We start from the raw sequence: 25718 nt of genomic DNA, 5'->3' as shown, positions 1-25718 counted from the left end.
TCCGAATCCCTTGCTAGAAAGAAATTAAAGTCAGATGAAAACTTTTTCACGACATTTTTTTTGTTTGAAAATAACTTTGTATCCCTTACTAGATTAGGTTCCTACGAACAACACATTTGAGAACATACGAGAAATTTTGTAGTTTTTCATGTTTGGTATATATGACCATAGTCTGTAGAAGTCTTCCGTATGGTATATTATATCTGAAGTCTGATCATAGTTTTAAAAGAATGAAAGATTCAATGTAGCTTCAGATCTAAGGTTACAGGCCACTGAAGAAGGCGAAGGCTGGGCGAGAGACTAGGTGCCAGCTTACTACTTACTACCATGGTTGAAGGTTTAGGCTCCATAGATGAAACTCTTTTTAGGTCTTAGGGGAGCCCGAGTTATTTGAAACCAAGAGCTTCAGTCAAATTGCTTTATGATTGTTCTTGTTGTATACATCCCTCCCTGTTTACTTTCATGGTGTGTTGGTTTTGCTGATGCTGCATTTGAGTTGATCAGTCCACCAATTATCATATTTTGTTTGCTTTTTTTGAAGTTTGCTTTGAATTTGGAATTTATGCTCTGTGCTTGAGTTGCACTCATTGTTCATCTGGTTAGCCTTAAACCAATCAGGATCCTATACAAGCCTTATATTTGTGTAAAACAATTTTAATTAATAGGGCATTTTTAGTGACCCTGCAATTCCAAATCAATCAGGATGAAAAATACAAAGAATACAAAGAAGTTGATGAATCAAATCACGGATCTCAAATCCACCACCAACTTCTTAACAAAAAAACACCACCAACTCGAAGCTTGAAAGAGCGAAAATCCAAAAAAATAATGGTTAAAAAGCCCAGAAAAGATAACATATTTACCACCAACTCGAAACTTGTAAGAGCGAATATCCAGAAAATTGATGGTTAAAATACAGAATTATCTACATTTGGGATATCTTGTATAAAGTAACATGTACGATTCATTGTATTGATTCGATAATTTTGTACGCGACAAGAAAATTTAACATTATAAATTAATAAAATGTGTACACGAAGGGCTTGTGTTTTAAGCTAGGTACATTACAAGATTAAAAATAACAAATTTTAAAAACAGAACAAAGACAGTAAAATTATTTGCTTCAATAAGACAATCTGACTTCTAATATGAATAGGAATGGGAAATTCAAACCTGGCTATATAAAATTATGATCCAAAAAAAACACAAAAATCAGCAGCCCTTATTATAATCCAGGTTGTCAGACATGGGGGTACAAATTAAAGGTATGAAGAAGACAAGTTCTAAGAAGAAAGATCATAAGAACAACATACTAGACTCTGTTCCGAAGGAACTACTCGTTGAAATCGTTGCTCGAGTTGCAGCATCTTCATTCGATGATTTATTCAATATCAAATTCAGGTATTTTACGAGTTCCTGTCGATAAATTAATCATTAGGTATATTGCAGACTGGTTGTTAGTTAAACTGATCTGTTATATGTTAATGCAGCTGCAGAACTCTGAATAACTCTGTCGATGTCGATGATAAGTACATTACTCGACATGTTTCACTAGAGAAGTTCCATGTTATTCCATGGACATCGAACAAGCAAGCAGAACAAGCAATCTTCTTAGACCGCTGCATAAGCTCTGGAAATCCAGAGGCTCTATATCGGCATGGAATTGTAAGCCCATCTATCAATACCGGCCTTGATTCCTCGTTACAAGTTATAACTTGCAAGTGTATAGGTTTCTTGGTATTCTTGATATATGTAGATGTTTAATTGTGTTATTTTCAAATTTTAGGTACAATATTTTGAGAAAACGGAGATAAACTCTGGAATCGAGTGTTTAAGGAGGGCTGCAAATTTAGGTCACCTTGAAGCTATGTACGTGTTAGGTATAATCTTGATACTGCACGGAGGTGAAGATAAAGAAAAAGGAATGAAGATTATAACTGACATGAAAAAATCGCAGACAAGAAACAAAGTTAAAGAAATTCGGGAAAAATTTTCAAGAACGCTGAAGTTGATGTGGGTGAACAATACTATGGTGGTAGGACAAAGAAGGCCGAGATGTTGCACAGTGCACAGGGATGCAAAGTCTAAGTTCCATTTGTGGAACAAGTTTGCGGATTTAGATTGTGAAGCATGCTGCTGTGATCAAGAAATAATCAATCTGTGGGAAATTGTACCGGGATCCATCTAGTTAGCTAATTCTCTGTGTTCTTTATCTAAGGACTTACGCGCTTTGTTAAGTACATCTTGGCTGAATGTGATGTAGAGAATCTGAGTATGATCAATTATTACAGTTAGTGATGATTTTATAAGGTTTCTCTCGGATACTACTAATTTATCTGTTACTAACAAGTATTAGCTAAGAATGATTGTACTTTGATCCTATGTAGATCAAGCTTCTGGTTCTCTGGAGCAAAACATTTAATTTAAGTATACAAGAGCTGTTCCTTAGTGTTCTGTAGTTTATCATCGTAATTTAAGACTATACAAGTTTGCCTAGCGGTATCTGAAGTATGATTGTAGTTGTAAAAGAACGAATTGTTGAATGCAGGTTCGGATCTAAGGTTATGACAGCTCGAGTCCTTAAAAAACCAGAGTTTCGGTCAAAGTGGTTGAATTTATTGAATGCAATATCCGATCTAAGGTTATGACAGCTCGAGTTCTTAAAAAACCAGAACTTCCGTTAAACTTGTTAATGATTGTTCTTGTTAATGCAGCCTCCGATCTAAGGTTATGACAACTCGAGTTCTTAAAAAACCAGAGCTTCCGTTAACTTGTTAATAATTGTTCTTGTTAATGCAGGTTCGGATCTAAGGTTATGACAGCTGGAGTTCTTAAAAAACCAGAGCTTCCATCAAACTTGTTTTCTGATTGCTCTTGTTGTCAGTCAGGTTTTACACGTTTTCGCCGCGATATTAAGATCATTCTGATGGACGGAGTATAAATTTCTCCCCCTGCTACCTCCGTGCTTGGTTGGTTCCACTGATGCCTGATGTGTTTAGGACTTAAGAATGTTACACGGACACAACACAGCAGTTTGTTGTGTTCTTCGTTGTACTTTATTAGCTTATTGGAATTTGCTTAGAAACTAAGATTCTGGTTGCAATGCACACGCACGCGGACTCTACATTAAAAATATATTTTATAAATTCAATTCAATTTATGAAACAAAAATTTTCACAGTAGAGCATTCATATTTTCCTACTCCTTTTTTTGACAAATATGACCCCGGATCTGGAATGAAAAAAAATAAACTCGTAACTGACTCAGTTATCAAACCATGTTTTTCGACTTTATTAGTACAAAATTTAAATTTGTACACAAAAAGTGTTCCAAGCCCCCACTTTTTCAAATATAAGTGATTTAAATTTTTTTTTGTCAAGTAATTCAAATATTGATTATTTTTTTGTTTCGGGATTAATCGGGTTGCTTGTAAATTAATTCGTATTATGAAAAAAATATAAATTGTTTATTTCGACTTGGTCTGGGAGTAAAAATTTTTAGAATGAAAAATAAATGAGTATTAGGGATCGTGTTTGTCATGATTAAAAATACTTTTCAAAATATACTATTTTTTAAATTTATATAAGAAAAATTACATTTTTAATTCTTTATTTATAAAAAATACGATTATTGAATTTTTTTCTTATCAATACTATTTTACGATCATATTAAAACTCGAATTTAATAAAAAAAATCAATCATTTTTCAGTAAATACAAAATAGGTTCCGTATCAAATTAATTTTAGTTATTACTAATCATAATTTTCAAATTATTTCAAAAAATAATAAAATCGTAAACAAATCTTGAATACTTGCTCAAAACCATTAATTCTCCTTTTTGAACTACAAACACCGCGTAACATAAAGGCCAAAAAATCGAATAAAACCCCCAAGTCGTCCCCCACTTAAAAATCCACAGATCCCCAATTCTCACAAAACCAAACCCTAGATTTTCAATCCAATTCAATCCAATTCGATTCAATTCAATCATCACCAATCCAATTAACCATGGGAAACACCGAGAAGATGATGAACCAGATCATGGAGCTAAAATTCACCGCCAAAACGCTCCAACGCCAAGCTCGAAAATGCGAAAAAGACGAAAAAACCGAGAAACTCAAAGTCAAAAAGGCCATCGAGAAAGGCAACATGGACGGAGCTCGTATTTACGCCGAGAACGCCATTCGCAAACGCAGCGAACAGATGAATTACCTCCGCCTCTCGTCTCGCCTCGACGCTGTCGTCGCGCGTCTCGATACGCAGTCGAAAATGACAACAATTAGTAAGTCGATGAGTAGTATTGTTAAGTCGTTGGAATCTACGCTTAATAGCGGCAATTTGCAGAAGATGTCGGAGACAATGGATAGCTTCGAGAAGCAGTTTGTTAATATGGAAGTGCAGGCGGAGTTTATGGAGAGTAGTATGGCGGGGAGTACGTCATTGTCGACTCCGGAAGGAGAGGTTAATAGTTTGATGCAGCAGGTTGCGGATGATTATGGATTGGAGGTTTCGGTTGGGTTGCCTCAGGCTGCGGGGCATGCTGTCGCGGTGAAGGGAGCGGAGAAGGTTGAGGAGGATGATCTTACTAGGCGTCTCGCGGAACTTAAGGCCCGTGGGTAATGATTTTAGTCCCGTGGAAATAATTTGAGTATTGGAAACGTGGTTATTGTTATTTGTGATATATGTTATATTGGATCGTGGTTGTGGTTGATCTGAACTTGGTTTGTAAATTCAGTGAAATGATATTGATGTACTTTCGAGTTTAATTACCTTATGCTTAAGTTCGTTATGTGTGGTAATTAACGTGTTGTGCTCCATGTTTGATATTGATCTGAACTTAAGGCCCGTGGGTAATTGGTAGTTTTTTGAAATTGAAAATGGATTTGATTATTGTTGTGTGATATATATTGCCGGGATCGTATTTGATGCTTATGCTGAACTTGGTTTGTAAATTCAGTAAAATGATATTGATGTACTCTTGACCTTAATGCTTAATTTCAATATGTGCAGTGCGGTTATTAACGTGTTGTGCTCCGTGTTTTCTTCTTCGTGGATTTGGTTTTACTCTTTAGAGTATGTGTTTTATGTCTGTTGATATTGATTCTTGAGGATGTATGTGGTTGGTGTAGGTTGTTCATAATTGTTATACTTATGTAGGATTTCCTAATTATGAATATGATGAATGTGATACGGGTTTGATTACATGATGTGTGTTAATGTGCGATTTAAGTTACAATTAAATTGCGTATAGTATATGCAGTAATTGCAATTTAAGTTATCGTATGTGTATGCTTCAAATGCATGAAGTAGTTAGTAGTCTTAAGAATTGTATTAGCTTGTTCAGTTTTATGTCTGATAAATGTTATACTTGAGGTTTATTAGTCTCTAGGATTGATTGACTTGTATGCAAGAATGTGACACAACCTTTGAGTTATAGCACTGTATTATTAGATTTTGGTGGAGAAATTAAGTCTACTATTGACTCTATTTTTAAAGGGTGTATACCACTTTTGCATTGGCCCCTAAATATGATTTACATGGTTCACACACTTTAACTATAAAATTGCACATTTAACCAGAGAGTGACACAAGTCATTTATGTTGGTTGTTTGGAGGCATCAAGTATCAACTAGCTAGCTTACTCATTTAATCTTTGTATGACAAGTAAAATGTGACTAGGCCTATGATAATATAAGAGCAATAATGATACGTATATGCAATGCGTATGTACCTGTTTTACAGAGCTATAATGGCCGTACGTAGAACCAATTTTACAACTTAAGTTGTTTGTATTGAGTTTTATATTTCAGTTTTTCCTTGTAGCAGCTTTTGCGAGTGATAGAAGAATTTAGTAGTCTACTGTGTGGTTTTGGACCTTTGATTGTTATCAAAAAATATCTTTACTTTCAATTTTTTTTGACAGATGTGTGTGAATCTAATGTTATATTGGGGAAGGAGAGACTTAATTGTTGTGGATGATAATAATTTTTTTATTTCTCTTGGGGGTGATGTGGGAAATCTGGAGGCTGCTACACTGTGTCGCAACTTTCAACCGTTATTGATAGGCGGTGTATGAATTTAATGTCTTGTTGGGTATGTTGGGAGCGGGATAGATTGAATTGTTGTGAATGATATTTATATTTTCTTTCTTTTGGGGTGGGAAATGTGGGAGCTGCTAATATGCTTCACATAATGTAATTCTATTTGGTTGATTAAAACTTTGATATACCATCTATAGAACAGAACGACAGAAACCCCCTTCGCCGTTCTTTTCTTCCCTCTGGATCATGAGTTCTATGGTTGGAGGCTTGGAGCACTAATAGTATGATGTCATCTATTTTCATTTTTGGAGCACTAGCTGTATTATATCATCTTCTTTTCATTTGTCATTTGTATATCCATACCTTGTACTCAGGTTTTCGAGTCACATTCTTTATATCTAGTTTGGTGGGGCTCATTTCATATGCTGTAGTTCTTAGTAACTTCCAGTGATGGCTACAAATCTTCTCCAGTGTTGCCTCTGATGGTTGCAATGAGGCCCTTATATCCAGTGTGCTTCTTTTGATTCTTTTATGTACTTGTCTGTTGGATCTATCTTCTCAAATCTCCCATTTTACAGATTTTTTTTTAGTCAGACGACTCAATGTCTGTAGTTAAGCTTAGTGTTGCTTGCTTCTCAGTGCTCACCCCTCTCTCTAAAGAGTCTTGTGCTTATCTTTGTTTTCAGTCTGCAGTCAAATGGCTGTATTCTTTATCTTGAGATCAGACTATTGACTGTCAGACTCCATATAATGTGATAGATCCCTATTTTGTTGTTAGGGTGGAGTTACGGATCAGACTTCCTTTTTTTGCCTCTAATTGCTCTTATCTGAATTATCTGAGGAATGCTTTACGTTATTTGATCAGTGAAATTAGTTCTAGGCCTCGCCATAAAAATCTGAATTGTACAAGTTTCTTCATTAGCTTAGTTTTTTTGGTTTGCAATGGGCTCATCCCATTTTGTTATAGTTAGACTAGAATTGTTTAGTCTTGTGAAACGCCATGTGAATTGATTTACGTTACAAATATAGAAGCATTGTTTCTTGTTACCGCCTAAGAACATGCATCTGCAGTTAAACATGTAACTCATCTCCCCTTGTCATCTAAATCGGAGGGCCTTGGGGGGCGAATGTAGAGTACTTCTTTCACCCTGTGTGAGCCACATACCAGGGAAATGGGATTATGACCCCATTATACATTTTGGTAGGAGTGTTTCACTGGGATTGGGTGTAGAGCCTTTATCATAATTCTTATTCTTGCTAATATATCCGATTTGTTTATTAAAGGCGAAGTGTTAATTATATCTTGGTTGAAAATGACATGATGTAGTGGAATTACTATGTTTACATACATAACCTCAAGGGCCAATCTACAAATTGAGAGCAGAAGATTTCTACTGCTAAACTTAAGACTATGGTTGCAGCTTCTATAATTTAAAACCCCTCGGTTTGTACTAAAATGAGAAGCTGCGTTTGATGAGTGTGTTTGACTGCAAATCTAGAATAGCAATCTCCAAAACATGAAACACTATGTAGATGCTGGGTAGGGGTAGATGTTTATTTTTCGATTTTCTAAAAGTTACCCGGACTTTTGCGTCTAACATAAAATGTGTGACACATAGAAACTTCTCAAGTTGTCATATTGTTGAAAAAATATATTTAATTCATCCTTTTTTTCATAAAATAATGCTACCAACATTATTGATTTATAGGAAATAGTAGACCAAGGCCAGGCCATTTCTAACTTGCCGTCTCAAATTTGGCAACTCTATTTATATATCAAAAAAACTAAAAATGCCAGCTTCTGCAAGGCTCGCACATAGTAACCAATATCAAAAAAGCCCACCTTCTTACATAGTCAAAAAAGAATGTTACAAGATAACCGCAACTATATAAAAAACATTGTTCTTTGTTAAAATTTATGTCAAACATTGTTAATCTAATTAATCTGTTAGACAACAAACTACAATCTTGGCTAAAAGGTGTATTTTCTGGGCAGCTAAACCGTTATCACGTCAAAACACTTCACATCCAACACGTGACATGTAAATCAGATTCTTCAAACTATGAGAGACTCAAAATTTAAATACAGATGACTATCTTTCGATAATATTGAGCATGTCAACTGAAGATTTGAGATGGACAGGACTGTTACTAATACTGCCTACTGCTAATTCTAGAAAATGTTACGGAGAAAGGGACTAGTCATTCTGAGGCAGATAGGATAGAGCCCCAGCATCCCTTCAACCCAATTATTATTCATCCCCCACATGATCTATATATGCATCATCTCTATGTAATTTGTCACCTTTCTTGTATTTTCATGCAACTGTAATCCCTGTGTGCGTCTGTGTGCACGTAACATAACTTCACCTAGAGTTTAAATATAGCCCTGATTAAAAGCGAGCAAGACTTGCTCCAAGGGTCCTTGATATCAAAAAATTTCAATTCCTTTAATTAAGTATATAAAATTGCATGATATATGTATGTTTGAACCTCGTAAACTGATTTCAACTAAGGTCTCGTGAATTTCAGGGTTGACCCGGTTGTAATGTGCTTGTACTATTAAGTATCTCGAATATCTTATATACAAGATTTACAAAAGACTACTAGGATAGTGTGGTCCCGAAAACTGATTTTGACTAAAATATCGTGAATTTCAGGATCGTTCAAGGATCTTCCTACTTATTTTTGCTTATTTTAATAAAAGATAAAAAATTATATGCAAAAAAACCCCAACTTCCAAGTATGAGCTCCTTGCAGCTTTCTCATCTTCATTTATTTTTGAATGGTTAGTGTATATAGAGACTATAGATCACAGTCAAGGGCATGTGATAATTATGCTAGCTATTTAATTAAAAGAACTGGATTAGCTGTGCAGTTACTTGAAATGAAATGGGCTGCATGTGGAGGCACATCTCTTTAAACCTTATTATTCGGATAATTAAGGGATGATTAATCTAATTATGCACTGTCAATACATAAACCCTAGCTTCAAGTATTAGGTTATTAGCACGCTATGTCAATTAGCAATCTTTCTGACTGTTAAGTTTCTTGCCTGCCAACAACTTGTGCATATATATCCCGTTTCCACTAGTACTGAAATCCAGTATGATACAAATCTTAAGAAATACAAGTATGCTGCATTTCATTTCTCTGTTTGATATGTGTTCAGACATCACCCCCCATCCTCCACCCAGGAAAATGCCAAATTATCTCAGTAATACATATCGGGGTCACGTCCCTGACAAACGATTATTATAAAAATCTATCCGCTATAGTTATTGGTTATTGGTTATAACCATCTCTGCAAAAAAAGTTATAGCGGATGAATGGTTATTGGTTGCTAACAATCGATTGTTGTGGAACAACTTCATTATATATTGTACAATCTATACTTTTATATTATATAGATTTGATTCAAATGATCAGTAAGGACAGTACAAATTACAAAATAGTATCAAACAGTTTTCGTCACTCGGTTAGAAACTCGTCCACATATTATTAATACTACATGTTTGCACTAACTAATTATAATCAAGAATACAGGATTCATGGACCATACCAAAAAAAGGTATGTGCCTTGTGACAATATTTGGTTAATGCTTAGAAAGTGCTGGTACTGGATGTATGTATAGAAAGTGTCAAGTCTGTGTATATAAGTTCCAAAAAGTGGCAACGGGAAAGAGTAGAAGATGATTAAAACTATGATTAGTGGAAATATTTTGGAGAAAAAGAGTATAACTTTGCACGGTTAAACATGCATGCTCACTCTCACTCTCGATGCACTTTGTGAAAACTTTACAGGCACCCCGGCTGCTACGCATGGAATGGATTGTAGCATTAGAACGATTACCCAAAAGTAGGCAAGTCAGAGGAATCCGCAACTTTCCCCACTCTACTGCAATATAAACATTCTCTCGGGGTCCTGATTCCCGATAAACGATGACCGTAATAACTTGTCTGCAGAAATTTTTTGTAAATAGATTTAAAATTGAACATTGATATAAATATACGGGTAACGTAACTTTGTTGACGCATAATTTCTTGATTTTACGGTTTTCTTTATTTACGGAATTTTTTTGCCTAACATGCGATTTACCTACAACCGCTTGATGTGTGGACGAACGTTATTTCAAGTAGTTAATCGGTCGAATTTAAGCGCGCATATACTAAATACGTCCGATTTACTAAATATGACTCGAGCGAATGCGACCTGTCCCAAAATCGGTCGTATTTAGTTAAATACGACTGAAAATGGTCGAATTTAACTAAATACAACCGATTTTTAACCGGTCGTATTTACCCGTTTTTCTTGTAGTGAAGCTTAAGTAACAAATTATGCTAAATTCGTGATTACTTTCTTCAAAGACCGGTTTCAACATAAATTACCAGTTATCACAATTCTCATTTGAGCACAAATTTATATATATTGCGTGTTAGTGGTATTGTATATTATTGTGTGATAACTGAAATTTATATATATATATATATGTATATAGATAGAGAAGCTAGGTTAACAAAATGAATGTGAATACAAAATAATTTAAAAATGCTCATCTTCTCCAAGTCTTACAGTCCCACCAAGACTGACCGAAACTAAAAAAAGCTTATCTTTTTATACAAATGATCCATTATTCATCTCCTAGCTTTCAACTGTCGAAACCTTATATTCTATTCAAATTAATATATCCTCTTTCCCATATTTTACATGTTTATCTTCTTGTATAAGTTAACTGCACTTCTGTTCTCTTCTTCTCTACATACAACCCCTCAACTGGATCTCAACAGATTACACATGCTCTAACAAATTAACAATCAAGGTTAGTCATCAAAGGCACCTACATTATATACAACACTTTTATATATTGTTTTTTGACGTAATTGATCATAATTTGTATGTCCGTGTGCTTATTCGTAAATGCTTAGACCATAGACTCTTTGCTTTGTAATTCATCAGGCAGTTTCGGATTTATTAGTACTTTTTTCGATATCCAGAAGAAGTTCGATTTGATCAAGTCTTCCCTAGGCAAAGCTGCAGATTATATCGAATTAGGTACGTGTAGGGTTTTCATCTGATAATTTCTGGTTTTGTTTTGTACGTGTAGCTTGTGATTTTCAGACATCGTTTTTTAGCCGATGTCTATTGCACTTTTTCTTGTAGTGAATTTAATGAATTCCATTATCTTGAACCTCGATATGTTATCTTATATAGGAGTTAGCTAGAACAGACGATAAGGAGCTTGTACATTAATCGTTCAAAAATCTATGGATTATTTGGATTGGGAATGCTCACCGATCATCACAAACACAAACATACCATCTTCGTGGAGTAATCAAGAACATGGAGTCGCAGAAGCTTTCACTGCTGAATCTGATCACTCAAATTGTCCTGCTTATAATGGCAAAAAAGGTTTAGACCTTCCGGATGATATGGTATTTAATCCAATCCAGAAGTTCAACAAAATTTGTTATACCACCGAGCCAACAGTATCTCAATCTCATCATCTCCAATATTTTTCAAATCCGGAAAAAGTACACAACCAAATGGTTCATCATTTAGCACCACCACTTGATTCAATCATTGTTTCTTCGAATCCAAACTATTCACAAGCAGAAGCTGTAAGTACTTTATCAGAAGGCCACGGGTTGTGTTCGATAAAAAGGCCTCATGATGTTATGATGGATAACACATTGAGTGGCCTAATGGCCGATTTGGGAATGCCGTACAAAGAAAATAATTATTTCAAGCCTATTGCTTCCACCGACATTGCCTCTCTCGAGTCACTGGATTGCTTACTATCTGCAACAAATAGCAATACGAGCACATCCGTTGAAGACGAGGGCGTTAATTCCTTCTTCTTTAACGATAATATTCACAAAAATGTTGTTAGTAAGTCCATGTTTCCGGGAGCTAACAATGGTGAAAAAGTTCAGGCCTATCAGCTGCCACAATCGAAGAAAAGGAGGATATCGGAGAAGCCACCGAGTTCATCAAACATAAGCTTTCAAAATCCGGGTAACAATAACTCATCATCCACTCCTAACTGTGCTCTAGAAGAGCCTGATTCCGAGGCTATAGCACAAATGAAGGAAATGATATACCGTGCAGCAGCATTTAGGCCAGTGAGTTTCGGTGATGAGGTGGTGGCGAAACCAAAGAGAAAAAATGTGAAAATCTCAAGTGATCCGCAAACAGTTGCAGCAAGACAACGGAGGGAAAAAATAAGCGAAAAGATTAGGGTTTTGCAGAGACTTGTACCTGGTGGAAGCAAAATGGACACAGCATCAATGCTAGATGAAGCTGCAAATTATCTCAAGTTTTTAAGGTCACAAGTTAAAGCATTGGAAAATATTGGACAAAAGATTGATTTTGGGAATTCAACTAATGTGAATTATCCTAATTTGGCTCCATTTTCCATGCAAGACAACACTGCTAGTTTTTCACTTCAAAACCCTAATCACACCAAGATTTGATAAAGTTGCAGACTTGGTGTTGGTTTTTTAAAATGTATTTTTTGGTTATATCTTTATGAAAAGTTGGTCATCATGATTTAATCATCATATCTTGATTTGGTTACTGATTATTACAACATCATGCAATTCACCAGCAGGCCATCATTACTCCTACATGAATTCTCAGTTTGAGTAAGATGTACTATATATGTAGTAATGTGCAGTTCTATGAGATTGTAATGATTATGCAATCTTGCTAATTCAATCATGACTTTTATGATTATGAACCCCACCTTAAGTCTATCATGTTTTAATCTGATTCCAAGGCCAGTAATATATTCCCTCAGTCTCATTCAATTGTAACGTTTTTTTTTAATGCTCGACAGGTATTTTAAGTTGAATAAAATAAACATTTTCATGATTCATTTTTAAATTTTATTTTTCTGTATTAAACTTCAAATATCAAGTTTTTATTCATAAGAAAAAAGAAATTAAAATAATTTATGTAAGCATGTTATAAAGGACCGTTAAAATGTGTTTTGGTTCCCCGTTCCACAATGTATACTTTCTAGGAGAATGAGGGAGTATGTATTAACACACACATAAATATCAAATATACAATTTCAATTTTGCATTAGGTTAATCACCGCATTTTCGTAAAATTAAAATTGGAGTCCCTATTTTCAGAAAGATAAAGTTTAGAAAATGGTGTCTTAAAAAAGTATAAATGGATGTTTTCTCAACGAAAAATGACATATAAAAAGAAAGCCAATATTAATTAATGAGTCCGGATGGCTATTTTTGTAACAAATCATATCCCGGTATCATTGTGCGATATACACATGTATAGTACAGTTTTTGACATAAATATATGTGTGACTTGTTATTTTTTAGACTGTTGTATATATAATACCGTAATATGATATGATGCTTTTAATTTATCCCGAATCATATCTCTCATTGAATAAATCCATTCTTCTAACTACATGAACATAAACATATATTCAATCCTATTTAACAAAAATAGAATGAAACTATATATATACTAAAGGCAATATGATTAATGTAATCTAGTCACACCAAATAATTTGATCAACCTAGAACCTACAAAAAAGTAGTAGTAGTGTTAGCTTTCCTTGTGTTTTTTTATAACAGAAAAGGTTAGTATTGTAACATACTCTTACAAAATTAGATCACATTTTGTTAGAAAGTCCTTACAACTTTTAAGTGTTTAATTATTTGAACTCACAAAATTAAAAAGCATCTCTGTTTGTTTGTGATGTTCAAGTAAAGTAGAATGAAGAATGTGGCGTGAGCTGAGCACTGCAGCACCAAACATTCTGTAAAAAAACTCGCACCCCCTGCAACTCTGCAAGCTCACCAGTCAGTGCTTTGTGTCCCCTTTATTCTGTCCAAATTTGAAGGCACGCGTGTTTCTTGATTTTCACATCTATTTTAAGTTCCTCGTATTATTATTGCTTACCACATGTTCCATCTCATCTTCCAATGTTATTCTCCTTGTTTCTCTTTTCCTCTTGCCTGCCTTCAATAACGATGAATATGTGTTTGTTTTACTCATATTTAGTGTCTAGCTTCGAGGTTATTAGATTAGAATGGGGCTGCACATTAACAGAGTCATCTATGAACAAAATTTGAAATTGAATCGTTTAAATGAACACGGCTCGGCTCATTTTCTTGAATGGGTAGGCCTTGAACATGAAAATGACGTCACCCAATAAACGAGCCGAGCCGAGCTTTTTATTTGTTCGGTTCAGACTTGGCACGTTTAGCTCGGATGAGACTCGAACTCGATAACTCGGCTCGGATAAATCTTATATACAATACATTTAACTCGAATCGGATAGACTTTATCCGAGTCGAGTCGAGTTATCCAGTTCGAGCCGAGTCCGAACTGAGTTTGAGCAAAACGAGCCGAGTTCGAGCCGAACAGACAAAAAGCTTGGCTCAGCTCGGCTCGTTTACTCATCCGAAATTATTTTCATGTTTAAGATCGGCTCGTTGAAGAAAACAAGATGAGCCGAGTTCATTTAAATGAGACGACCCTGAATTTTATTAACGAGCGATTCTGTTCATTTGCAACTCTAAATTTGCGTATAGGAAAAATTCAAACGGTTTAAAAAACTTGCAAGTTTGAATAAATGTTTCAACATTGTTCTAACTTCCAATTCAGCTGACCAATCTAGCTGGTGCACATTCACGTCCTTCACTATTTTCTCTTCACAAACAACACAAAATTCATTTTGACAATTGAAGTGATCTTCTTGTTACGATTTCTTTGACTTCAATATATAAAGAATTTTAATAATGAATTAATTAGTTTGTTCCTCGAATAGAATCGAATGGTTTTATCTTTATATCTTTGCTATAATTAGAAACTTATTGTTGCAAAAAGATCCCAGCTTTCTGGCTTGCTTTTCCCTATGTATATCTTGTTTCTCATATCTCTCTTCCTCCAAGTTGACATTATATCCATGGTGATCCGTTCTTATCTAGAGATAAGATTTATGATGACCAACTATATACTTGAGTGTTCATATATTCTTTTCATTTATAAATGTTTTTGGTACATATGCAATATTTGAATTTATTGTTAGATTATCGCTTGGTTGCAATTATATAAACTTTTAACTTTTAGACGTCAGGTCGGAACTAAATAATTGTGACATTATTTTAATTATCACTACAAAAAAAAAATAGAGTCATTTTCGACCGTTCTAAATTTAACTTTCCAAAATCATAGGACAAAATTTTATGTCATAACAGTCGGTTTCGCCATCAAACCCGATCAAAGCTTCCTTTGGCTCTACTTTAAGAAAACTCCTTTGATTTTGCCCATGTCAACATAAATTGACTGTCTTTATCGACCAACAAAATCAACTATCTGATCCGACTACTTTCACAGTCGATTTTATGTCGTAAATAATGCTCTCATCTACATATGTATATACTAGATAAAGAAATAACCGAATGTTATATCATATCATAAAATTTTAAGAATAGCTTGTATAAGGAAAAAACTGAATATTATATCATATCATAATACGAAGAACTATGCTGAAAAATATGTAAACTAGATCTTATATATTATCGTACTACGAGTAATTATGCTGATTTCGCAAATTTTAAATTATTGAGGGACTTTAAATCTCATAATTCTTTCATTTTTTATATCCTCATCGAAAATCTCATAAGTTATAAGCTTTCATTTTAACCAAAGCCTCAGTTCTGAAATACACAGACTACTATAGACAAGTTTAGTTTACAAATTTCTCCATAATTATTCCGGTAAGAACCCTAGCTGTCTTTTTTTTGAGCAAAACAATAACACAATTTGATTATTTTTCTGACGCCCCTCCTTCATTATAAATCATGCATATTTTTAGCACAAAAGTTCTGTCTTGTTCCATTAATGGAAGGTGCACTACAATGTTTAGTTATATTTGTGATCCTTATGGGCGAGGTCTTATATGCATACCTGTAACCTGCACCATGCTTGGAAATCGATGCCATTATCAATATTATAGAGCTTCACGAGAACCCTTGCACCTTGATTTTGTATTCTTATACATGATGACTTTATTTTAAACTATATATTATTGCATTTAACTTATACAACACGTGACTAATTATTTCTTTAAATATATGAAGAAACCATGAACTGCAATTGCACTGACTAGTGACAAGCAGATGCAAATGATGGGCTCTTTCTAATTAAGGAAATAGTGTCAAGATTGTTGGGCTCAGAGTCCAAGAGTGTGGTCTGTTTAGATTGTTACAATAAAGGCCCGTGTTATGAGAATAGATTACATTTATTTGAAATGGGCCGGTTACTAGCACTACTATTAGGATTCACATAGACCGCTTTTCTTTATAAGATATGTACGTTTAGGGGTGAGCAATGGTTAAGAACCGAACCGGAACCGAAATAGGAATATTTTAATAAGCGAACCGGATCCATTTATATGTAATAACCGAACCGTATTTGGTTCCGAACAGAAAGAACTGAATTTATATTTTATTTCATATTTATTTATTTTGCATATTATTTTATATTCTAACTTTTTAAATTTTGACTAATTTTGATTATATATTGAGGGTAACTTAGGAAAAGAAGATTTTTATTAGCGGTGGATCATTTTGAATTCAATTACTTCCTAATATTTAAGAAGAAAAATAATGTGATTTGTGATACATCATTTGAAATAAAATAAATGCCCCTCCTAAATTGTTTCAAAACAATACATGCCATATTTTAGTTTGTAGGACTTATATATACATGCTAAATTTTCATTTCATTTATTAAAAAAACATTTAATAACTTTGTGACAATTTAAATATGAAAGCGGTCCTAACAATAAAAATATGGGATCGGATTTGAAACCGATATTAGAAATGTAAAATATATATTTCTCATATTCAAATCGGCAAAAGTGCTTCAATAATACATTTCAAGTTCTAATTAACTCAATCAAGTCGGATCTTATTCTAATCAAACAACATACAATTAACCACCAAAAAGAATTATAAATATAAAATATTTCACCTGTGAAAATTACAAAGATTCAGAAAATAAGAAAATTCCCACAAAAAAAATCTCTTTATTACAAGACACAAACATCAGTCATAAAACACTTAGTATCTTTTTTATTTTTTCTAGTTAAACACACTCTTACAACGAAGCTATGGCTCAAAGAGTAGTCTCATGAGCAGGAGAAATAAAATTTCTTATAGCCAAACACAAAGACTTAGCATAAGATGGATCAAACACATCAATGCCATGAAAATAACCTTCGTCAAAGCTACTCACAACCTCAATCCCTCTCTCATTCATCATCTTCACTAATTCCACTTGTCGGTCCCTAAGTGGGTCCCCATCACACCCCTTCACCATAACTCTCAACCCTAATTTTCTTATCCAATCACACACTCCTAACTTACTCTCCACCGTCGGATTACAATACTCGTGATCGCGATCAGCACCATCCGGCAACCCTAGGTCCCACATTACGTCATTGACATGCAAGGGCAACGTCGGATTATTAACATGTCGTAGCTCTGATTCAGTTCTCTTAGTCCCACCAAAATATGGTTGAATCAATACCAGCCCTTCGATTATCATTGGTTTAAGATCGACGTCTTTTATGAATGCGGGTGCATGGTAAGCAATGTTCCCGCCCGCACTCCCACCCATAATGTAACATTTTGACAAATCACCGTATTTCACTAGCAGTTCATGAGGGCTAGTTTTGATCCACTGCAGCACTTCCACAATATCCTGATAGGCTGCAGGAAGTCGATGCTCGGGTGCGAGACGATAATCAACGGATACGATTAATGCAGGAGTCTCAACAGCCATGACTGAGCAAAAATAGTGAAAAATCGGTGAGGAGGGACGGCCTATAACGAACCCGCCACCGTGAATGTAAATAATGACAGGTAGTAGGTTAGCAGTGGTGGATTCGAGTGTTTTTCGGGGCACGTAAATACGTGCCCCGGTGTTGTTTGATTGGTTAATGGTAATGTCTTGTGTGAAGACCGGAAACTGGGTGAAATCGAAGGTGGCGGGGGTTTGTAGTGGTTCTTCTTTGCGTGTGATGGTACCGTCGGCATTGAAGACCATGCCGAGGTAGGAGAAAGGATCTACGGCGTCGGCGGGCTGTGTGTTTTCTGTTGTTGTTGGTACCATTTTGTGATGGAGCTTTGGCTGGTATATTAATTCTTGGTAGTTATATGTATATACTCGATTTATACGTCAAGGCCGGCCTTGAGATACGTTGGATCTTAGTCGAAATCAATTTATGAGTCTACTCAACATGTACTGTGCAATATAGATGTATTAATGCAAGTTTTACTTGTCTACGGACAGGTCAAGGTCAAGCCGGTGTATATAAAGGCGTTACGGCGAGATCTGTGCATTGAGATTTGTAAAACTTAAAACGAAAGGTGCGCCGGATAATAATACTAGTGACTTCATTGACTTGGGATTAATTAACTGCAGATTCCTTGTATGTATTTCACGTAAAGCGAACCCGGTATCGAAGTATAAGATCATGGTAAGATAATGTTATATTATAGATGAACTGACTACTTAGATATTTTGCTATTTTCCGAGATTTAAATCATCTATAATAATATTTTTCTCTAATATTGATGGACATCGATAATACTTTATGACAACATCGTATATCTCGAAAATGTTTTTGCGAAGTTTTTATATATATTTTAAAAAATATTTCAGAAGTAAATTCACACACATTTGCGAGTCGAACAATTGATATCTTTCAAAAAAGACAAAGAGCTCGACCACAACACCAATCCAATCCTTTCTTTGCATGCAATATTGCTAGTTTACTTCGATGTCAAGACAGACTATCTCTCTGTACATGAACTAATCAGTGTGACAAACTGACAATCTGTGCAGAATACTGATACATATAGAGTACTATATGTGCATATACCATGTGATTTTTTGGAACCTTTCAAATAAATATTATCCATATATTATCTTCTCCATTCAATGTCCAGGAGGGAAATAATTTATATTATTCAATATATTATCTATCTACTGATCTTCTTGTTAGAGTTAAGATGATAAATGAGTGACAAACTCATTTATCTACTGATCTTCGTGCATGTATCACCTAAGATTTTATTCAAAACTAATATAAACAAATAGACTCTAACCATGTTTGAGGAAGGATTTGAAGCTCTAAGATCAATTCCAACACAAACTTAAATGATGCTCTTAAGTTATATTTTGAAAAAATGAACTTGAAAATCATCTCCAACAAGGATCTTGACCACTACTCAAAATTCTAAGAGTTTCAAATGCTTACTCAGCAATGCTTACTCAGCAATGAGGAGTGATACTCCCTCCTAAATTAGTTTAATAATAATTTATATATTCCCCATATATTCAGTATGATTGATTTTGTTTATGTATATACCTACTTAATTAGTAAAAATGAATAGGGGTAGGGCTGTCAATGGAGCGGATATCCGATCCGATCCGAGAGCCAATGAAACGGATATGGATCATTTAAAATATAATTCAATCCGAAAAAAAATTTATCCTAAAAAAATCCGATCCTATATACATAGGATATGGATTTAATAAGATCTGATCCAAATCCGATCTATTGACAGCTCTAATAGGGGTATAAGTTTAGGTAAGATCGTTGAAGAAAATGTGTAATGTTGACTCTTAAATAATTAAGAGCTAATTTATTTATATTATTTATAGGGAAAATGGGAGGAGATTGTCGGAGTTAGCTCTTAAACTTTTATTAGGAATCTCTTGGAAATCATTTTTTTCCTTTAAATTCCTAAAAAATTGATCAAGGAGGGTGTAGGAGGAAGTTGTTGGAGTTCCACTTTTAGTACACCAACAAAGGGTGGTAAATGATTGGTGCAGAGTGTTCCGGATCTTGGTTTTTTTAAGATAAGTTAAGAGGGAAACAACCTCTCATTCATAAATTCTTAAATACTGCGTTCATCTTACTCTCCCACACCCTGCAAAAGCGGAATAAACTGGATAAGTAGCGTTCATCTACCCATATACCTAAGCCTACTTCAATGTCGCCAGGTTGACAACAATACAGTCTTCATTGAGTGTAAAATTTGAATCATCTAAATGTATATGTAGTGTTTACTCCATCCTGTACTCCTGTACATGAATTGTACTACATAGAATAATTGTAGTTCATGCATGTTGCCGACAGATAAGCTTTCTCCAAACTGGTTATACAAGTGCAGAATTGTGTACACTATAACACTACACCAGGTTTCGGTCGCATCACGCAATTTCATTGTCATAACAGAGGCCATAGGGCACTGCGAAAGCAGCATTCACTATCAACCATTATATCTACCATGCTAGTTCGGATTCCAGACTTTTTCCGGATTGGATCGGACAGGCTTTTCGGATTCAGATTTTTTGTGCATCTCTAATGTTAGTTTGACCTACTGATACCACAAACATCGTCACAGATATTTTGATCATCATCGTAATCCATGTATCTAATTTCTTTCAACCTACCTAATTCTTGTGTTCTGCTTAACACAGTAATCTACCTTAAAATTGGTTTTGGAGGAGTTGGTTACTTAACAAAGTAATTACGACTTGTTGAGCACTTGAGCTTTGTAAATTTGTAAGTAACAAACTTGGCAGGTGAGTTTTCAGAATGTGCTGAAACAATTGACAAAGTGTTAAGCTAGCTTTCTTATATAATTGAAGATCAACTTATAAGTACATAATAATATTTACGTTGTTACTAACTTCCAACTTATCATTGCATAAGGGATAAGTCGAGCTCATAAGTTGAGATGACAAACACCATTAATAAGTTCTTATGAACTTGTAATAAGAATCCAGATGGATGTTATATAACCACTAATTCACAAACCTCATCCAGGATATTTTGCATTTAATTAGTAGTCGGTGCGCATAGGAGACATCTGTATGGATAATTAAACCAAGAATGTGATGGAGCCATGGAGGTGCTTTCTTTAGTAAGAATCAACTAATCCTTAGTTATAATCAATTAATCATTACCTAATTTGGCAGTCAACCAACTTGTTTTAATACATACTTGTACATCAGTCTTAATCAAATTAATAACCGCAAAACCATTACATTAGATTAGATTGATACCTGCTTCTAAAGTTCTAATTACAAGCATACATAGCTAAGGTTCCTGCATTTTGCTGGCCACTATGTTGAGTAACCCGTCATTCTAGAACCTTAAGGTGTTAGAAGAAGGTCTCAACTGGACATCGATTAATCTACGATTATTTGTTACTGTTAAATGTAATAGTTGAGACATTTGATCTAAGTATTTGGGTAGAGATCTACAGTTCACCTGGAATGGGGACAATTTGCAGTCAATTTTTTACTTGTTAACTCATACATTGTATAGTTTAGATCATCAATGGTAACTTTTCAATGCATTGAATAGTTGCGAGATGCATCCAGCAAGCACATGCCTACTTCTCAATGTAGTTGAGTAATCATTGATCTCCCCAACAAACCATAGTAGTTAGATGAACAAAATATCATAATTGCAGTCCTGTAATGAGTGTAACTATAGGATTATTAGCAAAATGTATGTACTCTGTAGAGACGATGACTGGTATATTATTCGATGGTAATCTCCTCTTCCCCCTTTACGTAAGAGGTTAAGGCTTCGAATTTTGTAGATTTATGTGTGATCTTAGCTCTTAATGAGCGTTTTGAACACGGAGGTTAAGGCTTCAAATTTTGTAGATGTATTAGCTCAATTTGCACTCTGAGGTTAAGGCTTCAAATTTCATAATGCCCTCACATTAACTAAAAATTATCTTTTTGAGGTGAAAATTTAATGAGAACTTTTTTCATACAGCATGCAATCTGTTTAATGTCTAGACTCCATTAACATTAAACTAGTGAATGTTTTGTAGATGTCCTATACCACAAGATTTTGCTACTACATTGTAATAAGATTGTACTAATAGTCTACTAGAGCAACTTTCAGACAAGAGAAAATGGGGTGCACATATTATTTTTCCAACATTGTCAATGCTTTCAATGCTATTGAAGAACTGAGCTACTTCCAGGACACTCCATTAATATCTGCTTACTTTGTCAATACAAATTTTCTGTTAATGATCAGTTTCTTCCTTATATAAACTTAATTTGCTTTGCCATTAACCTCATTCAGCATATATTCAATATAATGGGGGCATACTTTTGCAGAGAAGTCCTGGTTTTTATTTTTGCATTGGCAATTGTCAGTTATACTGGTGTGGCTCAGGACACTGCTGCAACTCTTGTTCCTGCAATCATAACCTTTGGAGACTCTGCGGTTGATATCGGAAATAATGATTATCTCCCTACCATTTTCAAGGCTGATTATCCACCATATGGCAGGGATTTTGCAAATCAGAAAGCTACTGGAAGATTCTGCAATGGCAAATTAGCCACTGACATCACTGGTATTTAACTACTAAAAGCCTTTGTACACAAAATATTGCATGCACATTACAGATCTGTATAGTATCTGCATTGTACTAACAAGGTTATGCCTTCTGAAGCTGACACTCTGGGATTTACAACTTATCCACCAGCATACCTTAGCCCGCAAGCATCAGGAAAAAATCTACTCATCGGTGCCAACTTTGCTTCTGCTGCATCTGGTTTCGATGACAAAACAGCTTTCTTGAGTGTAAATCTTCATCTTAGTACTACACAGCTACACTAGGAAATCTTCCTAATCCTAAACTACACTCAGATAATTGTAGTTCTAGTTCAAGATTAAAATTGGGATACTGGAAGATAAATGTATCTTTTATACTTCAAGTACTGTACTAATACGAGGTTTTGGTTGCAGCACGCAATTCCATTGACGCAGCAATTGGCATACTACAAGGAATACCAATCAAAATTAGCTGCAGTTGCAGGTAGTACAAAGGCAGCATCCATTATCAAGGAAGCGTTATATTTAGTGAGCTTCGGGAGCAGTGACTTTGTCCAGAATTACTATGTCAATCCTTACCTTAACAAGTTCTATACTCCTGATCAATACGGATCATACCTCGTTGATATATATCAAAGCTTCATTAAGGTACATATATTAATAGTTTTACCACAGACAGTGTTATACAGCAAGTAACAAACTCGAAGCTGACAAAATTGGACTAATTTTCACAATTGACAGGACTTGTATAATTTGGGAGCCAGAAGAATTGGAGTAACATCACTCCCACCATTAGGATGTCTTCCTGCAACTAGAACTTTGTTCGGATTCCATGAGCCAGGGTGTGTATCAAGAATCAATACCGATGCACAAGGATTCAACAAGAAGATCAATTCAGCTACAAAACAACTCGAGAAACAACTTCCTGACCTTAAGATCGCGGTTTTTGATATTTTTAAGCCTCTGTATGATGTTATTGCATCTCCTTCAACTAATGGTAAGTAAATATTCCCAAGTATGTAGAATTTCAATTCAGAGCCCGAACGTTTATTTATATAATTATTTTTATTTGACAGGATTTGTGGAGGCAACTAGAGGATGTTGTGGAACCGGAAGAATAGAGCTAACATCATTATTGTGCAATCCAAAGTCGATAGGAACATGTAGCAACGCGACTGAATATGTGTTCTGGGATAGCGTTCATCCATCCGAGGCTGCAAATCAGATTCTTGCTGATTCTCTGCTCATTGAAGGCATCAACCTCATCAGTTGATCACTCCAGCTTCCTTTCAAGAATATGGTGTTACATGTCAAAGCAGTTATTATCGCTTCTTTGTTTTCGTTCTGTTTATTATCATTTTGCTAAACGTACAGCGATAAAAGACTACAGTTTAAGGAAGAACAGGTTATAATGAAGTATATGTTGCAACTTTTTATAGGGCTCTTCTTTTCCATCTTGTTAAAGTTTTAAATGGGATGATTTATATTGTCATTTGAAATTTTCAGTCAGAGAATAAATAATGAATGATGTCGAAAACTTGATGTACCCAGAAAGTGTCTGAATCTATGAAGAAGCAAACTGATCATTCTCTTAACAGACAGTTCTGAGATACTGATGTCATACAAGCCTAGTGTTAACCTCAAATATATTCGTTCAAAAAATCCGCATTTGTATCCGGAATTATTCGTTTAACAGTCCTAGTGTTAACCCCAAATACATACTTCGTAGAAATTGTTATTTTGGGAAATATCAACATAAGCGGGGATAGCTCAGTTGGGAGAGCGTCAGACTGAAGATCTGAAGGTCACGTGTTCGATCCACGTTCACCGCATTTTTTTTATTTTTTTTCTCCGTTGTCAATTTTTACTAAACTGGCCCAATAACTCAACCCATTACACATTCATCTGGATCCCCAATAGTCTCCAAAAAGCCCATTTAACATCTCCAAGCCCATTTCCGCAAAAACCCTAATCCATCAACAAAGCCGCCTATATAACGCATCAACTCATTCATATCTTTCAAACACAACATCAGCCTTCAAGAGGCTGCTTCATCTTTTACATTTTCAGTTCTATATTATATTTGTATGTTTATATTTGTTCAGTTCTATCGTGTATTTTCAGTTTTAGAGTACGGTTGGATATCTAACGTGGTTAAGAGTTTATTCTCCGTCTTTTAGGTTATGAGTTTCGTTCTCGCTTATCCCGGAGAATTTACTATAAGTCATATTTATTAAAAAATATTTATTTATTTATTTTAGTTTATAAATTGAATATGCAGGGATAGTGTGTATCGGCGTGTGCTAAAAAAAGATGCGCAAAGCTCGAAAGAATTCCCATGCTAGAACAAAAATGAAGGGGAAGGTGGGCAGTTGTGTTTCATTCACATCGTTGATTCAACAACAATCATTTTCCCTATATTCTCTTTTTATATAAATTTATATGTGTTTCGAAATAGCATTCTGGCCGAGGACGGAGGATCTAGTAAAGGACACGATGAAGGAGGATCTAGTAAAGGACACGCTCCTCTGTAACATAAAATTTATATGTACAAGTTCGTGAAGATGGCGGGACGAGTGGAATGACGGTTTGAAATCAATCAAACTTTTTAAGGATGAAGGAACGTATTTTACACATTTAAAAATATTGAAAAATTGCAAAATTAACTTTTCATCCTTCGAAAAATTATTTTTCTGTAAAACTAACTTGGTGCCGTTCTAAAATACTCCATCTGTTTTTTTTTATTTGTCGCTTTGACTTTTGCACGTATTTCAATGTGGTTTGACCGGCTAGTTAAAATATTATTTTAAAAATTTTCTTTTTATAAATTAAAATATAAGTTGTCTACTTATAATTAAAAAAAAAATTATAAATGTTAATTTTAACTAGTCGGTCAAAGGATATTGAAATGTGTGTAAAAATCAAAACGATAAATAAAAAAAAAAACAGAATTGACATCGGCGAATTGGAATTGAGGGAGCAATTTTTGTGCTATAAATAAAGGTAAAGTAAAGGGTAAAGAAGCGGAAAACACCATGCGATATGAAGGCAGGGGTGATTATATCTTTGTGATTATAACTCGACCAAATTAATCCAAATTATTGTATGCAATTCCGTAATGGAGGTCTGTCAATGATTCAAGTTTGAATCGAATCGACCTAAATTCTTATTAATATAAATTTGGTTTTTCGGATGGGATTAATACTGAATTTTTTTATAGACTAATTCCTATTTGGATTTGTTTGATCAT

General features: G+C 34.7%; 5 protein-coding genes and 2 non-coding genes across 8 annotated transcripts; 6 read left to right on the top strand and 1 right to left on the bottom strand.

Annotated features, from left to right (window-relative positions):
• The first annotated feature begins 1247 nt into the window (after nt 1–1247).
• LOC141701892 (putative F-box protein At1g67623) lies at nt 1248–2290 on the top strand. The gene is made up of 3 exons (XM_074505516.1): nt 1248–1401; nt 1491–1665; nt 1787–2290. Exons 1-3 carry the CDS (start codon nt 1268–1270, stop codon nt 2186–2188), a joined length of 711 nt encoding a protein of 236 aa, XP_074361617.1. The 5' UTR covers nt 1248–1267; the 3' UTR covers nt 2189–2290.
• A 1571-nt stretch (nt 2291–3861) lies between these two features.
• Nucleotides 3862–4988, top strand: LOC141701895 (ESCRT-related protein CHMP1A-like). 2 transcript variants are annotated; one of them, XM_074505518.1, is made up of 2 exons: nt 3862–4608; nt 4843–4988. In XM_074505518.1, exons 1-2 carry the CDS (start codon nt 4009–4011, stop codon nt 4852–4854), a joined length of 612 nt encoding a protein of 203 aa, XP_074361619.1. In that variant the 5' UTR covers nt 3862–4008; the 3' UTR covers nt 4855–4988. The 2 variants fall into 2 exon arrangements, with proteins under 2 accessions (XP_074361619.1, XP_074361620.1); XM_074505519.1 differs by lacking the exon at nt 4843–4988 and having other exon boundaries at nt 3863–4766.
• A 5837-nt stretch (nt 4989–10825) lies between these two features.
• Nucleotides 10826–12515, top strand: LOC141701897 (uncharacterized). Its single transcript, XM_074505521.1, has 2 exons — nt 10826–11094; nt 11254–12515. The coding sequence occupies exon 2, from the start codon at nt 11307–11309 to the stop codon at nt 12513–12515; it is 1209 nt and encodes a 402-aa protein (XP_074361622.1). The 5' UTR covers nt 10826–11094; nt 11254–11306.
• Nucleotides 12516–17202: 4687 nt separating this feature from the next.
• On the bottom strand, nt 17203–17871 carry LOC141701896 (carboxylesterase 1-like). The gene has a single exon (XM_074505520.1). The coding sequence runs from the start codon at nt 17869–17871 to the stop codon at nt 17203–17205; it is 669 nt and encodes a 222-aa protein (XP_074361621.1).
• A 4325-nt stretch (nt 17872–22196) lies between these two features.
• LOC141701893 (GDSL esterase/lipase APG-like) lies at nt 22197–23902 on the top strand. The gene is made up of 5 exons (XM_074505517.1): nt 22197–22487; nt 22587–22717; nt 22883–23116; nt 23210–23465; nt 23545–23902. The coding sequence occupies exons 1-5, from the start codon at nt 22229–22231 to the stop codon at nt 23739–23741; spliced, it is 1077 nt and encodes a 358-aa protein (XP_074361618.1). The 5' UTR covers nt 22197–22228; the 3' UTR covers nt 23742–23902.
• Nucleotides 23903–24227: 325 nt separating this feature from the next.
• On the top strand, nt 24228–24300 carry TRNAF-GAA (transfer RNA phenylalanine (anticodon GAA)). Its single transcript has one exon. It is a non-coding gene; the product is annotated as a tRNA-Phe (tRNA).
• A 442-nt stretch (nt 24301–24742) lies between these two features.
• Nucleotides 24743–24891, top strand: LOC141701901 (small nucleolar RNA snoR135). The gene has a single exon (XR_012566934.1). It is a non-coding gene; the product is annotated as a small nucleolar RNA snoR135 (small nucleolar RNA).
• Nucleotides 24892–25718: the final 827 nt, after the last annotated feature.

This window comes from Apium graveolens, unplaced genomic scaffold (genome assembly GCF_009905375.1).
Source record: "Apium graveolens cultivar Ventura unplaced genomic scaffold, ASM990537v1 ctg4467, whole genome shotgun sequence".
Taxonomy (NCBI): domain Eukaryota; kingdom Viridiplantae; phylum Streptophyta; class Magnoliopsida; order Apiales; family Apiaceae; genus Apium; species Apium graveolens.
Note: the sequence above shows the minus strand (reverse complement) of the source record. Positions and strands in the feature narration are given on the sequence as shown.

Coding starts and splice junctions, on each gene's coding strand:
- LOC141701895 (XM_074505518.1), top strand. CDS start 4,009: ATGGGAAACACCGAGAAGATGATGAACCAGATCATGGAGCTAAAATTC.
- LOC141701897 (XM_074505521.1), top strand. CDS start 11,307: ATGGATTATTTGGATTGGGAATGCTCACCGATCATCACAAACACAAAC.
- LOC141701892 (XM_074505516.1), top strand. CDS start 1,268: ATGAAGAAGACAAGTTCTAAGAAGAAAGATCATAAGAACAACATACTA. Junction 1,402..1,490: donor TTATTCAATATCAAATTCAG/GTATTTTACGAG, acceptor ATGTTAATGCAG/CTGCAGAACTCTGAATAACT. Junction 1,666..1,786: donor CTCTATATCGGCATGGAATT/GTAAGCCCATCT, acceptor TTCAAATTTTAG/GTACAATATTTTGAGAAAAC.
- LOC141701893 (XM_074505517.1), top strand. CDS start 22,229: ATGGGGGCATACTTTTGCAGAGAAGTCCTGGTTTTTATTTTTGCATTG. Junction 22,718..22,882: donor ACAAAACAGCTTTCTTGAGT/GTAAATCTTCAT, acceptor TTTTGGTTGCAG/CACGCAATTCCATTGACGCA. Junction 23,117..23,209: donor TATATCAAAGCTTCATTAAG/GTACATATATTA, acceptor CACAATTGACAG/GACTTGTATAATTTGGGAGC.
- LOC141701896 (XM_074505520.1), bottom strand. CDS start 17,871: ATGGCTGTTGAGACTCCTGCATTAATCGTATCCGTTGATTATCGTCTC.